The sequence below is a fragment of the Alligator mississippiensis genome, chromosome 10, assembly GCF_030867095.1.
Source record: "Alligator mississippiensis isolate rAllMis1 chromosome 10, rAllMis1, whole genome shotgun sequence".
In the NCBI taxonomy this organism is placed as follows: Eukaryota; Metazoa; Chordata; order Crocodylia; family Alligatoridae; genus Alligator; species Alligator mississippiensis.
Genome location: NC_081833.1, coordinates 5,902,342 through 5,917,866, shown reverse-complemented (window position 1 = coordinate 5,917,866; position 15,525 = coordinate 5,902,342). Strand labels below are relative to the sequence as shown.

General features: G+C 44.3%; 1 protein-coding gene across 2 annotated transcripts in view; it reads left to right on the top strand.

Moving 5' to 3' along the window:
* Nucleotides 1-15,525, top strand: part of RILPL1 (Rab interacting lysosomal protein like 1) — a 32,911-nt gene that overhangs the window by 2,604 nt on the left and 14,782 nt on the right. For both annotated transcript variants that reach the window (XM_014598406.3, XM_019486725.2), the window contains exons 2-4: nt 1,050-1,200; nt 8,139-8,257; nt 9,435-9,653. In XM_014598406.3, coding sequence (XP_014453892.1) covers nt 1,050-1,200; nt 8,139-8,257; nt 9,435-9,653 — 489 coding nt within the window. The remainder of the gene's footprint in view (nt 1-1,049; nt 1,201-8,138; nt 8,258-9,434; nt 9,654-15,525) is intronic.

Genomic DNA, 15,525 nt, shown 5'->3' with positions numbered 1-15,525 from the left:
TAGCACATAGCTCAGCTAGAGTTTCCATGATCTGAGCACAAGTATGTGTAGCAGCTGTGTTTAACAACAGACACAACGAGGGAGCACAGACTGCCCACCATCAGAGAGTTCCTGCTTTACGATGAAGATATATATATATGTGTGTGTGTGTGTGTATTTTTTTTTTTTTTTTAAGCAAACAGATAAGTATGATCTCCTTTCCTCCAGGATGTGTCTATACTTAGTGTCCTGATATGACCTTTATCAGGATTGGTAGCAGCTGCTCTTGACACAAAGTGTCATGAATAAAGGGAGTTGCTGTTTTGAACAGTTTTGCTGTTGTGGACATGGCTGTCACTTCAGAACAGCGGTATGTGAAAGGAGGCGTAGTCGAACTGTTAAAACACAGGACGAGGAAACCAGCACTCTGGTGCCTTCTCATTAAAACTACAAATATAATCAACAATATTGCACCACTGTCGCATTGCTACCTAAACTGTACTCTTGCAGAACACTACCCGAGACATAAATATACTCCTTTTTCTATAGAGGGGGATATTAATATACTCTCAAAATAAATCAGTATGCCATGTTCTGCCTGACTTGTCTCGAGCGTGCCGGAAAGCCCATTTGGTGCTGTGTACCTTGAGCGTGCAGATCATGATTTTGAAGATTTAGGTTCAGTTCTTAACTCTCAAAAGGACCTTCACCCGGAGTTGGGCAAGTCGTTGAATCTATTTCTCACTTCCCAATCGGTGAAATGGCAGAAAGAATCCATCCTGTAGCAATCTTGCCTACTTAAATTGAAAATCGTTTTGGTGCAGGGATTCTCCCTCACAATCTACAGTGAAATTCCAGTCTCAGGCGGGTATTATGTTGACACCAAAAAGCTGTATGCAGTTGGGGACCCCATTATTTTACTGGAGTGGTTTAAAGGATTAAAATAAAAAGAGAATGTTGTGGGATGTTGGTGGTTTGCTCTACAAAAAGCTTTGGTCAAAGCTGTGGTCTGCAAATAGCTTTGGTCAAAGATATCAGCAGTAATGTTATGCTGTGACCCGGTCTTTTAGGAACTGGAACTGGTGGAAGATGTATGGCGAGGGGAGGCCCAGGACCTTCTTACCCAAATAGCTCAGCTGCAGGAGGAAAACAAACAGCTGATGTCTAACCTATCTCATAAAGACCTTAACCTCACAGAAGAGGAGTTCCAGAAACATGAAGGCAAGTTTAACTCTTGAAACTGTGTAATAGCCGTTTTCTTCAAAAGTGATTCTTGATCGAAGATGCGTGTTGTATCTACTGTGTCTATTGCTGTCTATTCTTTTCTGGATAGATTGGGGAGGAGTGAGGGGAGAATCTGTGACTAAATCGTGGAAGCAAAAGAAAGATTGGACCATCATTATTTGCTGGGAGGAGGAGAACAGTGAAAAGTAAAACTGCTTTTCTTTTGGTTGGGCGTAATATTTTTTTTCTTGAGAATGGTATCTTGAGAAATGTTTTCCCTCTTTTTAAAGAATGTTTTGCTTTTGTAGAATAGGTTCAGTCTCTTCATATCTGTGCAAAACAGTAGAGAGATGCAAGTGAACTTGATGCAGTTCAGTATACTGGAATGTAAAGCAATTAGGCTCCATTCTGCTGAGCTCGAAGAAAAACAACTAATTTATGACGAGCAGAGTTGGGAGTGGAGGGGGATCCTGCTTTGAGATATTGGCAAGACAAGATCGCATGGCAAAATTTCAGAATTGCCGTGGTCAAAGACCAAGGGAGAGAGTCATTATAGCAGAGAAATAACTCATCTGAGCTGGGCCTCACAAGGGGGCGGTGGTTATTCTGCACGCACATCTATAATGAGGGTAGCTGGTAAATCTTGGAGAGAGCACCATGCGTTTTAGAGACCTGACTAAAAATTGCCCAAATTGTAAGATGACATGGGTGGTTTTCATCTGAAGTATTCAATGGGCAGAAATCTTGTTAGTTGATCCCAGGCCTACATCAGGGCTGCGTGGATGGATCCTGCTGACTACTTCAAGGCTCTGCAGATGCCCAGGCTTCTTTCTTGCAAGATTGAGGCCTGTTACTAATATAATTGCCTGAGTCAAGGATCTGATTAAAATGTACAAAAAGTTAATTTAAAAAATAATTGTTGGCTGCATAGTTGAAATACTACAGCCATGCACTTCATATCTTGTGTAGCTGTGGACTAGACAGACTGTAGTCAAGCAGCACATCCCAATCCCAATATGAGTTACTACTTATGGCCAAGATTTTTCAAGAGACTAATGAATTCTGTGTTTCCAGTTCTCATGTCTACATTGAGACACTCAAGGGGGTGTGTCTCGCAGAGAAGAAGTACTAAACACTGTCTAAAGAGCAAGCCCTTTAAGGTGCCTGATGGTGAGAACCCAGCATTATTAATCACTCCGAGCAATCTTTGCGCGGGTTCCAATTTTGAAAACCACAGCTCTCAACTGGGGCTTGTAGCAGCCTCCAGTAAATGCTAACAGATGGACTTTTCTCACTTAAAGAACACTAAAGTACAGGGTTAAATTCCATCCTTGGGTAGATGGGCAAAAAGCCTTCAGCAACCTGTCTTCTCAGTACTGAATCAAATCTTTAGACTGAGTACCTGTGGAGGAGTATAATGGAAGATTGCAATTAAAAAGCATGAAACCCCTTTAGCGTCACTAGTTCTTGAAGATAAATGCAATTCTTCTGAGTCTCCTAGGCTGTAGTTGAGCAAGCTTTCACTATTATTGGAATTTAATTGACTGTTAATTGGGAAAAATGTCAGTGTTCAAAAAAGGGAGGGGGTGGAGGAGAGGCAGATGAGTCACAGAAGTAAAAGAACTTGACATGTTGCAGAGAGTCAGATTTTCTTTTGTGTTCTGCCTTCTCGCCTAGTGTTTTTTTTTTTTTTTTTTCAATGGATAAACCCACTCAATGCAGTTTTTGTGTTTGTATTTAAATATAGTCATAAGCCTTGAGTTTAGATTGGCAAGGAAATGCTAGGCATGCTTTTCAAGGTTATTTTTACTTTGACAGACACACAAAAAAACCTTCAGGAGTCAAATCTGGGGTATGGCAAAAAATGTTAGCAAACATCTCGTTTACTTCAATGAGACCAGGATGTCTTTCAGACAAATCTCTGTAACAGCAATGTAAAAGTAACTGGGAATCTGTTATGACTGGCATTGGAACTGGATGATGTAGAAGAACCTCCCATTGGAGAAGTTTGTCATTCATAAATAGGCCCAGACCTGGCCCTCAAATCAAAGTTTCAATTTGGTTGAGAGGGAAATGCTGCAAAGGATTGTTTTCAGGGTAACCATGTGACTGCACAAAAAGCATACTCTATGCACGCTGTCTGTGGACCCAGACACAGCTTTCCAAGTCTCAGAGCTCATCAGGTCTAAGTAGCTATAATAAGATTTCAGGTTAAGATTTCATAACTCAGTACAGCGGTCGCCAGCTTATTGCTCATAGGCAACACATGGGCAATGAGATCCTGGCTGCTGCTGGGGCTTCACAGGACATTAAGACTTTAAAGTTGGGTTTGACAGGGGAGTAAAGGTGCTGTTGCCTCCTGTGTGTTGCTCAATAGTGTTGCTCTTTGGCCACCCAAGGTTGGGGACCACTCCCTTAGCATGACTTGGTGCCTGTGATCATGTCTCCCCATTTAGTGGCTGGCTGGACCTGGGGTTTAATAACCTGCCTGCCAGGCAGTTGAACAAATCCAGTTTAAGTGGTAGAGGCTTGTGGTATGGGTGCATGTTAGGTCTCTAGTTCAGTTCCTGCTAGTGACTGAGGCATGTGACTGTACATAGCCTCAGCTATCTCCCATCTGAAAACACAGCTCTTCTGTGAGGCATCTTGAAAATAACTGGGGCTCGTGCTTTATTATCAGTGTAGGCAATGCCATTCAGTCATAAGAAGGTAGATGTGGCTTCTTAGGGGGGTGGGGGAGAAAGAGTTACAACAGTGCCTTATCTTTTAGCAAAAGTTCTTTCAAAGTCACTTTTAAACAAGCCCTGACAAGTGTGGTTTGGGCAGGGCAGAGCTGCCGCCATCCCTTTCTGAGCACTTTGGAAGTCAACACTCAAACAATTAAAGGCACAATACTTTAGTAGCCTTATTCCATGAGGCAGGTCATTCGGCTTGAAGAAAGTGTCCTGTAATGAGTCAGCCTTGAGGCCGAAAGTGTGGAAGAGGGAAAAGCACTAAGGTGAGCTACTCTTCTTGGAAGCCTTGAGCCGAACAGAGTTATTAAAAAAAGTTGTGGGGCAGAAGACAGAGTTCAAAGTAGATGCGGCAGGATCCTGAGCGGTCTTATTAACATTGCTCTTATTCATCAAATTAATCCTATGTGTAAGGCCGTTGGCTGAACGGTCCATCCATGGTGTAACGCCACTGGTGAATTTAGTTGAGGGTGCAGGGACGTGCTGTGGGAGAAGATCCTACACCCTACCATCTCAGGTAGGATTGTGGCAGGACGGGCACATGTAGGAAGCTCCCCAAAAAGCTCTCTCACGCTTGTGTCCTAAAAAGACTGTTCTAAATCCCCAAAAGATATTTAGGCCCTGAATTTCCATTGAGATCAGTAGGAGTAAAGTGCTTAAATACTCAGGTGGATCTAGGCCCCAGCCCTCTACTTCCCATCTGATCATGTCTTAGTTCTGGTTTGGGATTATATTTCAATCTCAATTACTGAGGCCAATTCCAGGAAGCAGGTCATGTCATAGTAAAGCAGTGAATGGGAAGTTGTTGAATCTCTCTCACTGAAGGCTTTGAATCAGAGGCTGGATGGGCATCTGTTTGAGGTGGAAAGGAAACAGCACATCCTGAATCTCTGGAAGGGGCTGGACTAGACTTTTGAAGTCCATTTCTATCCTTAGTTGAGAGGCCTCAGCCTCAGCAAGTTGCAGGAAACTTGCTACGTGGGAAGAGATATTTTTGTCTGCTTATTCAGGAACCCATCCTACCACAGTTATTCATCAATATATTTGGATCATGAGAACTTAAAGATGTGGCACAAGGTTTGTGATACCATCAGGGGCCTCAGGTGGACACTATCAGACATTAAACTGATACAACAGCATTTTTTTTTGTTAGGGCAGGCACCCAATAAAATCCATGAGGGTCTGATAATTGAATTCAGTGCTAATAGGGTGAGCCTTTTCTCTTCTTCCAGAAGAATCATGCGGGTGTAAAGAAAGAGCCTTTAAACATATCCTGGATGGTCAATATTAAAGTCTTCTTGCAAATGTGAGAGTATATTCAAATTGTATTTGCTACACAATTTCATTTTAATTACATGACTGTATGGCCCCCCAGTATAAATACTAGAGGCCCTAATGAGGGCCTAGTTTCTGTTTTGCTGAGTAGAGATGCATTTTGAGCTGCTTTCTTTCTTGCCACGCCATACAACAACAAATCAAGCTTGCTCTCCAATCCAAAAGGAAGCTGTGGATGGGGTGAGCTTGGGGAAGCCATCTGGGTGTGCCATTTAAGATCCTGCAGATAGCAGGGACTGAATCATGGAGACTGCCAGTCTTGCACTCACTGTGCTTGGCCGCTTTCTCTTTTCCTGTGTGTTTAAGATACGGCAAACGAAGAAAATGCTTGTGGAACACAAACATCCTACACCTCATCCTCAAAGAAAATGATTCTGTGATCCATGTTGAGTCAGCAGAAGTCCTTTATGTTCACCAAATGCGAGAGAGGAAAATGAGGGGTGAGGGGAAGGAAGTCGGTTTAATGACACACAGATGCTTTGCTCCTTAAATAGCATGTGGTAGTTAGGGGGGTCTCAAAGCATTTTACTGTACACACAAACATGAATTTAAGCCTCATAACCCCCATGTGGGTAAGGAGCAGTAAAAACTTGCCAGTCCAAGTACTCTTTGTTGCTGTCGGTCTCTTTTGTACCTCCCAGCCCAGCTGATGTTTTGGGCATCAATCCTGCATCCAGCTCTGCAGGGAGCGAGCCAGGTTCCAGCACAGCATGTCAGCATGCACAGTAGTGTTACAACACACAATCAAATGACACTGACAAGCTATTTGTGTAAAGGATAACTGCTGTGCTCCGCTGGCTTTTGCGGGAGGCTTCTTCCCTTGCTGATTTGTAATGGGGCTCCTGCTCACTTATGCAAAAACATGGCTTTTTTGTTTTTTTACAACTGGGGAAACTGAGGCACAGAGCTTTAGTGATGAGCCTGTCACTGACTCACTGTCCGGTCTCGTAACTGGGATTAATATTCCAGATCTAGACTCCCAGCTGTGTGCTGAGCAGGGCTGACAACTTAGTCCTGGAGCCTGATTGTCCTCCCTACTGGGTCCCAGTAAGCCGCATCAAAGCCATGAGAATTACTGGAATCTTCCAAAATGCTCAAGGCTGAGGAGAGGATCCAACTTCAGAAGCAGAGCAAGGAGGCTTAACAGGGAGATAAAAGATCAGCCCAAGACAAACTGGAACATGAACACCTGAGTCATGATCAGACTCTGTACAGTCTCTGCAGCAACACACCCTCCAGAACAACTTGCCAGCCCTTCCTAGCACACCCCTCCTCCCTCCTGCACTCCTTTGAGGTTACCTTTCTCCTTTGCTTTAGCATCCTCCTGGTAGCTTCCTGATAGCCTTTGCAGTGGTGGAAGAGGGGTGGAAGCTGCTATTTTCCCTCTTCACATTCACGTGCTTTTGCACCTGGTGAGGAACCCACAGCAGCTCCAAAACAGACTTGGAAGCCAAGGACAAGGGATGCAGCATGGCTGCCACCCCTCCACCTCTTCCAGGTCTGTTTTGCTCTCTCCAGTTTTCTCCATTTCCACTGCATTGTTGGTACTGGTGCTCTTGTGGGGAGTGTCTCTGATGTGGAGGCGGTAAGCACAAGTCTCCCCATAGGAGTTTACTTTGATTCCCCCTGAAAAACCTAGTGGGGTGGTTGAAGCCAGCTATCGACAAAGCAAAGCTGATGCAGCACACTTAATTGAAGAGATGCCCCAGTGGATTAAAAAAAGGCTTTGAGTTTGGTGTCCCAGCTGCTCCAGGGGGTAAGGAAATTATTGCTATTCACAGCTTTCCTGCCTTTCCTCCCGGGTCTAAAATGAGGAAGAGAGAGGCTGAGTGCTTTGCCTAAGATCACACAGCAACTCCATACTGATACTGCCACTTCCATTAGCCACTGAACCATATTCAGGCCCATGTACCCTAAGGCAGCCCTGCTAATTAGCCCCTGAGCCATACATTTACTGACACAACTGTGTGGTTCTCTTGGGACTTGAAGCACCCCTCACTGGACTCGAGGTATCCTCTGAAACTTCTGTGACTTGAGTGGCACCTGATTTCAAAAACAAATTTATATATTGCAGTGCTCACCTCCTTGCAGAGGGGCTGGTCAATGCGGGTAGGGACAAGCCTGAGCTTATGCTTCTCTGCTTCTCTCCTCATGCCTCAAGGCACCCTTCAAATTACCTGGTGGTACCCTGGTTGAGAATCACTGATTTTTAAAGCCAAATGACTGCAGTGGGATGGGGTGGTAAGGAGGGAGAGAATGGCAAAATATGTATCCAGAGTGAGGGCATGGTCCTAACTCAAGTGGAACAGCCACTGTTTTTGACCGAACTCCGTACAAAGGAAGTCAAAAGGTCCTCTCGAAGCATCCAACTAATCTCCCTGCAAGGGAAGGATCACGCCTAGTGGCAAGTGCATAAAGTGAGATTTGACCCTGCTAATGCAAAATTCCATCTATTGGTCCATAAAAAAATCTTTCCTATCTTTTTTTTTTTCAAATGAAAGACCCATTATGGAGTGTCTCCTAGTCATACTTATAGCTCTCTCCCCAAGCCCATGGGACTGGTGTATGAACATCACAGCTGGGTGCTTAACAAAGAGATGGAACTGTGGTGTTTCACTGCCCATCATAAACGCATTGGAGGACTGTTAAGGCCTGCCGGTTGGGTGACATGCCGTGTGGACCTATGTAGTCTCTTCCCCATGATTTGTGAACACGGCACATAGCTTTCTTGAGCTAAGTGATCTACCAACAGCCTTTCCCTCATTGAGAAAGTGGCATTAGGCAACTTCCATTGGCTAACACACTTTTCTGTTATTGGTCTCATTAGCTAACCATTCATTCTCAACCCCTCTTTTCTTTTTAAACCAGGGATGTCTGAGAGAGAGCGACAAGTGATGAAGAAGCTGAAGGAAGTGGTAGATAAACAGAGGGATGAGATCAGAGCAAAAGACCGGGAACTTGGGCTTAAGAATGAGGATGTGGAGGCAGTAAGTGGCTATTCTTTTCTCCCTACCTTGGAGAACACTGTGGATGTTCAAAAGAGTTTTAAGTGACTTCAGAGTTTATGAACGATGCCAGATTAGCAGCTCTGGAGTATGACCCTTTCTCTGCATCTACAGAGGAAGTTTGAAGGATTGTGAGCTCCTCAGAACAGGGACTGAGTCATTTTATCAATTTTGAAACGACCTAATGCACTGCCTGTGAAAAGCAGCTAGCATAAAGGAAAGTTGGGCACCCAACTCCGCTTATCTGGGAAATGGGCACCTAACTGCTGCTTCTTCCCTCTTTGGATATGTTTAATCTCTCCACTTAGGCAAAGCACTCTGCAAATGACACCCATCAGGTTTGCCTTTGAAGATCTCAGCTCAAGGCAAGGGGCTGCAGGAGGCACTCAGACCTAGCTTTCTCTACAGTCTGTCAACCAGGTGCTCCACTGTGGTGCTATAGGTGATGTGGACACCTATTTGGAAGATTCTGGGATGAGGCTATGTACACTGAACTACTGGATAAACTTCCAAGAAAGGTGGAGGAGCTCATAGTTAAGGTTGTGGACTGGGACTCTGGAGACTTGTTTTCAAATCTTGGTTATGGAGCACTTGACAGCAAAGCTTTGAGATGCTGAGACTGCGATGCCCTCAGTTCCCCATCTGCCTTACTTCCCACCTTTTCTTTGTCTCCACCATTTGGATGGTAAGGTTCACAGGGCAGGGATGGTCTGTAACAGGGGTTCATACTGTCTACTGTCTAGCACAGTGGGGCTGGGTCTTGGCTGGCTCCAACCAGGTGCTATCAACATACTATTATTAATCAACCCTGTATTAATAACTTTATCGTTTCTATCCTTGGTCAAAGCTTGATTCATCTTGGGTCATGATGTCCTCAAACCTTACTTTGAAACGCTTTTAAAGAGAGATTGTAGCATTTGAAGAAACGGCTTTGATGATAAGAACACAATGTCTTATGCTGCAGGAAAAGTACCTCCATTAACTCTGAAAACTAATTAAACAGCATTTGGAAAGCGAGACTGCAGCAGATAATTAGATGTTTAAAAAAATGAAAGTGAAAGAAGACATGAATTCAACAGGCATGCTCTTTAAATTAACACTTTTGATTTAATTACCATGGCTTAATGGGTGCTGACTTACTGTGTTGCTTATATTGCAGCTGCAACAACAGCAGAACAGGCTAATGAAAATTAATCATGACCTTCGGCACAGAATAACGGTTGTTGAGGCTCAAGGGAAAGCACTGATTGAGCAGAAGGTGGAGTTGGAAGCCTACCTACAAACCAAGGAACAAGAGATGGGCGTTTTGCGGGCAGAGCTTGGGAAATTGAAGGAGAAGCTCCATGGTGAGAGCAGCCAAAATGGAGAAGAGATCCAGGTAAGAGCTGTTTTACTCTCCCTGTGCCTGCAACTCTTGCGCATCTGGGGTGTATTGTGCCATGAGACTCTAGGTGAAACTCCCCAGTGATTTTGGTGGGGATGTGGATTGGAAAGTGATAGTTTGAAGCACCAGGTGCAAGGATCTATTTGGAGGAAAGGCTTGCTGCTGTGCAATGCTGCACACTGGAAAACTGTCTTATGAACAATACTACAGTGGGGCTCAAAACGGCATATCAAGTACTAACTTCCAGGTCCCTCCCTACATGGCCTGTGATGCTGGCAAGAACTAGCTTTGTTTCAGTATAATCTCATTACCAACATAAGTGGTATGTTAGCCTCGATAGACCTGAAGGTCCTCTTTGTCCTTTCCCGTAGGTAGACAGTACTAACTTCGGCAGCAACAGACCAAAATGATGCAGTAACTTCATTATAAATGATAGCACCTTGGACTCTTGCTGCAGAGAGAGGCACTGTCCTCTGGTAGATGGACCAGGAATTGCTAAACCCTATTGCCTAATCTGGCTGCAAGGTTTTAACTGGGTCATCAACTCCTAGCCTGGATTTTCCCCAGGTATAAAACATGGGCAATGATAATCACACACTTCTTGTGAAGTTTTTTTGAGAACCCTGTATGCCATACGTAGCATTCTCCCTTCAGATAGGGAATGGAAGGTGTGCATTTGAGGCATCCAGACAATAGTGGACCTGTGTTAAGATGTCTTGTCTCTGGTTGTCCCAAGCAATAATACCATCAGTGTATGACTTCACAGATTAGCCAGCTGTGGATTACTGCAGCCCACAAGAAGCTAGCCCTTCTTCCTGTAGCTAGAACAGAGTCACTGAAACACCACAGTGATGGTGTTCTTCAGCAGTAGAAAGCTTTAATCTGAAATAAGGGAATCTCAAGCTGCTTTGAGTATAAGAGAGAATGGTCAGCCTCTCATGCATGTCACAGGAAGTTGGCCCTGATAATTGTGTGACCAATTGCAGAACTCTCCAGATATAGTAACCACTTGTTTCCTAAAGAGATTAAAAATGCTGTGGGGAAATCCCAAATCTGTAGTGTCAGCTGTTTTACGTCTGCAGCAGCCAGCTCTTGGGTGCAGTTACAGTCTGCCTCTGGCTGATTTCTTTTTATCTGCATCTTTAAAATATTCAGGAGGTTCCAAAGTATAACCGCTGACAAGAGGTTTTAATCTTCACCAAGGATGTCTATCTGTAAACTCTAACGGGTCCCAATGGTGAGGCTGTGTTATCAGGTGGCATAATGAAGATGGCACTAAAACTGGAGCAGAAGAGAAAATTGTGCTATAATGGGTCCCAGAAGAGATGCTGTGCTTTGCAGGAAGAGAGAACCTCTCCATCTTACAGAGATGCTCCTACTCAGTAGGATTTGCCACGTTTGATTTTGAGTCCTCCCATCTCTTCTCAGAGCGCAAGTGGGATTCCCAGGGCTCCAGGATTTGTATGTGGGCCAAGAAGCCCACGAGTAGGAGAAGCTGATTGTTTCCATCCTTGGTATCAGCTCAAGGTTGATTTCTTCCATTTTTTCAGGAAATTTTAAAAATTGATTTAGTCTCGGGTTGGCTGAGAGCGCATGAAAGAGGGCAAAGGGGAGAAACACACCTGGTGCCTAATTTTTTCCTTTCGTTTATGCTGGCGTAAAACCTGAAGAGCTACACTGATGAAAACTATATGGAAGCGTTGAACGGGAGACCTGTGTTGCTTTAGATAAGCAAGTACAAAACAACTGACTCTAGGAATGCCAAACTTGGCTTGTCGTAGTCTTCATCAGGGAAGAAAAAGGTATTGGTGTCTGAAGAAAAGTAGCTTGCTTTGTTTTTAAAGGGAGGAAGGAAAAGTTGTGGTTAAAGCATGGGACTCTTTTCAGGATTTGGGGTCTAGTCCTTGCTCTCCTACAGACTTCCTAAGTGATCTGGAGCTTGGCGTTTTAATCCGTGTACAGCTCAGTCCCAGCTGATATGGGGAGCACTTTGTTATAACTCCATTTCCACTTGTAGTACAGATGATATCTGAAACATTTGTAACTCTACTGGAGATGGACCCTCTGTGCACCATGCACAGACACTGCTTGTCCTTTTTTTTGCAGGCTTGAATGCATCACTTCAGTTTGCACTTGGCCAATTATTATAGAGATGAAACTCACAGGCCTAAAACTAGATAACTGCAGAGGAACTGTGGAGCTGTAGTAGTCACTAGTAGTAAAAGCATATGTGGAATATCAGAATGTAGCTTATTTGCTAGCAATGACTGAAGTGGAAAGAATTCAGGTTCTTGTGTCCTAAAATACATGCACCTTAAATCTAGTAAATCTGGTTGAAATTATCTTTACAATGCACTTGACCTGATATAGTTCTTTTTAACCTATTCTGAAACCTTAGCTGTGGTATGTTCATCCAAACTTTTGCCATTGTTTGCTTGCTTTTTAGAAAGTTTACCAACTGTAAGGCTGGTAAGCTCCACAGGGCAGGCATTCTTTTTTGGTATGGTCACTAGTGTGTGTGTGTGGGGGGGGGAGTCCCAATCTCTTTTGGCCTTGGAGTGCTAGTGGGCTATAAATAACAACTTACTTAATGAAGCGCTTCGTAGTAGCCAAGAAATGATTTTCACAGAAATCCCTGCAAGCTGAAGATAAATTCCGGCTCCCTGAATGGATGCCTGAGTTGGGCTATTTGCCTTCATTTGCTATAACTGATATCTTACACTTCCAGCCTGGGACTGTTGGTACCTGGTTTGCTTCCTACATAATAGACTGCGAGATGTTTGGCATCTTGGCAGATCAGTTGGTGCACTCCCCATAAATGCAGTCACCTGTGGCCGCCTGGCCAGCAAGCTAAGGAAATGGGCATCGTTGCAACAAAACGTTTATGCACACTGTAGAGCACTTGATGCTTTGGATCCTTTGCACTCCTAGCATTGGGAACTGCCTGCAAGTTATGTTTACATCTAGGACTGAAAGCTACAGCCAGAGCCAAGCATCGTGAGCCCGCTAACTGCTTCTCTGAAGCAGCTGTTTCTTAACTCCTTGGAGACCATGGGCATGGGATGAATGTCTATGACACTGTGTACCCACACGCTCTGGAGGTGATCTCTGGGACAAATGCACTGGGCCATTTGACTGCCTTGCCTACAGTCCACTTACTGATCCATGCCCCTCCAGGCTACTTCCAACACTGATCTGCTCCTGTACCAAGATCTATACTGATGGGGCAGGGAGATTTCCATCTTTACAGTGAAGTCCAAATTGTTGCTCACTCTAGAAGGAGCAACATCAGTAATATTACTGTACACAGAAAAAAACTGTGGTTCTTGTAGCACTCTGGGCCTACGTGGTGAAACTGGTGGCCACAAGGCGTCTGACCGTTCATGCAGGTTCCAGTCAATCATCCCAGTTAAAACGTACACATTTTGTAGAAATACCAAAACAAGTGTTGATGTGGAAAAGTGGAAAAGGTTTGAGCAGGATTCACTCGGAGTGACTTGAATGACTGTGTGGATTCACCGCATGTCGACAGTATACCCTTCCCAAACTCAGGCTGTTTAAAATCTTTGTAACAGACACATGCTCAAGGTCTAATTAAGAACATGCTATCAGCCAGGGGAAATTTTTTTCATACATCCTTGGAGTGATTGTCTCATACCTTGAGGTGTGATTGTTGTGACTTTAGTTTCCTGGACCATTGGGATTTCTATATACAAGAAGACTCCTTCTTATGACTCATGAGACCCTTTTGTTCCACGACCATCTCATTTAGTTGGCCATTTGAAAGCTGCTGGCACTCTAGGCATTAATGAAAGATTTGCTCTCTCTTGTTGGCATGCCATTGCTCTGAAAACTGACCATATTTCCATCAGCTGCAGTCTTTGTGAATGTTCAGAAGTAAGGCACGTGTGAATTCTGCTATGTCTCCAATCCATGCATGAAAAGGGAAGCTGTGGTCATGAACGGAAATGGATAGCAACAGGATTGGGCCCTTAAGGGCTATGGTATTCTCTGCCTGGCTTGTCTCAAGACCAGACTAAGCTAATATCACCAAGCAAGCCTGCAAATATTTTTCAGGAACGTTTCTAAATTAACTCCCTTTGGGCCCATTCACACATTTATTTCCCGTTAACATTTGTGCAATGAAGTGTTGGAGCAGAAACAGTCACAGAAAGCTAATTTGCAGCATGCATGCTCAAATACTTGCAGAGCAACGAACAGCCAAGTGACCCAGAAAGATCAGAGCAGTGGGAAAGCAGGTGGGAGTGATTTGGAAGGAACAGGGGCAAGTCCCGCACGGAGAGGAGAGAAACAGAAAGGACACGTAGCAGGGACAAGCAGAGGATGTCATAAAGCAATCATGCCCATCGTGTTATAGTGCGTGTGCTTTCATCTTGCCTCCAAATGCCATTCTGGGCGTGTTTTGCCATGTGAAGCATGCCAGATAGCTCAGGATAGGGCTGAAGAAGGGATGGGAAATATATGCAGGGTTTTCACAACCACAGGGCCTGTAGTATGAACGAATCTGAGAACTGATGCCCTACTGAATTTTCCTGTTGAGTAATTTAATAACAGCTGAAACATTCGGGTGTGAAGGACATGCCAGGATGCTTTGACCATGGGTGTATTATAAATGTTTGAGTAGATCACTGCCAGAGGGAAAGAAGTTGAGAACGGGGCAGTAGAAGAAAGAAACAGAAATAACTGAGATGCTGGGGGGTGAAGATGTCTGACGTGTCCCCAGTCCCCCACGAAAAGCAACAGCAACAGCTTAATCTTCTGCAACTGAATGAGCTTGGTACCAAGATAAGCTAAGAGATGACTTCATTGTTGTTCATTCAGCCAGGAAGTTCAGCTTTGTAAATGGGGCTCTGGTGCTCTGGCTCTGAGCCAGCAAGTGTGAAAGTGTCCTCAGTCTCTGAAGAGAAAGGCAGCTTTTTTCTTCCCTGCAACTCCTTGGTTTCATGGCAATAGCATCTCTTCTCATTAGCAATGTTCCCCATTCTCTCTTCCAGGGCAAAGGTTTGGCAGCGATTTGCAGTGAACAGACACCTATAACTGGCTTAGTTCAAGGCTGGTTGCACTAGTGACATGCTTGTCAGTCTGCTGGCTTTTTGGTGAGATCCGCACAAGATGTTTTTGCTGGACAAGGGGAATAGGCCCTGAACTGATGCATCTGACCTAGGTGGAAAAGTGATTTTCTTTGAGCATTTTGTGTTCTGGCGTATCCATCTCTTGCCGTTCCTAAGTATAGGTTCATTGCAATGATAAGAGTCTGACAAGCCAGTGCTCAAGCTGCCATCCCAGCCTTGCAGGACATAGGCTATGTAGTGCTCTGCCACAGGAGTCTGAATTTGGACACACGTTGATCTGCTGTCCTGTCCTTTCCACTTGTGAGCCAGGTGAATGTTTTGCTGATAAGTGAAGTGCAGGTTTTTCAGAAGTGGCCCTGCCTCGAATGCTTGGGACCAGACTAATTTTGAATGTTTTAATATTTTTCTTTTTGCCTGAGATGTTGAGGCCCAGCAGTTGCTGTCTGAAAGCTGTGCCACCTTGGCACTTCTGAATGATCAGGCCTTCGCGGTCCAGAACCCAAGTACACAAAACTAGAGGCTGCCGTTTGAAAATGTTTCATCCATCAGGTCAGGAATGAGTTGGAGGACGAGGTGGCAATTTAATAGTCCTATCACAAGGAATATCTGCCTTTGGCTTCTCCCTCAGACCCATCACCTTCTGTGATCATTTAAAAGATCTAAAGCAAATGGGTAAAAACCAGTGGCTTTCCTGAATTGCTAGGTAAACTACCTTTTGTCTAGAGTCAATTTAACTTAATGCCAAGTAAAAGCACATTCCTTTTCCTAGGAAT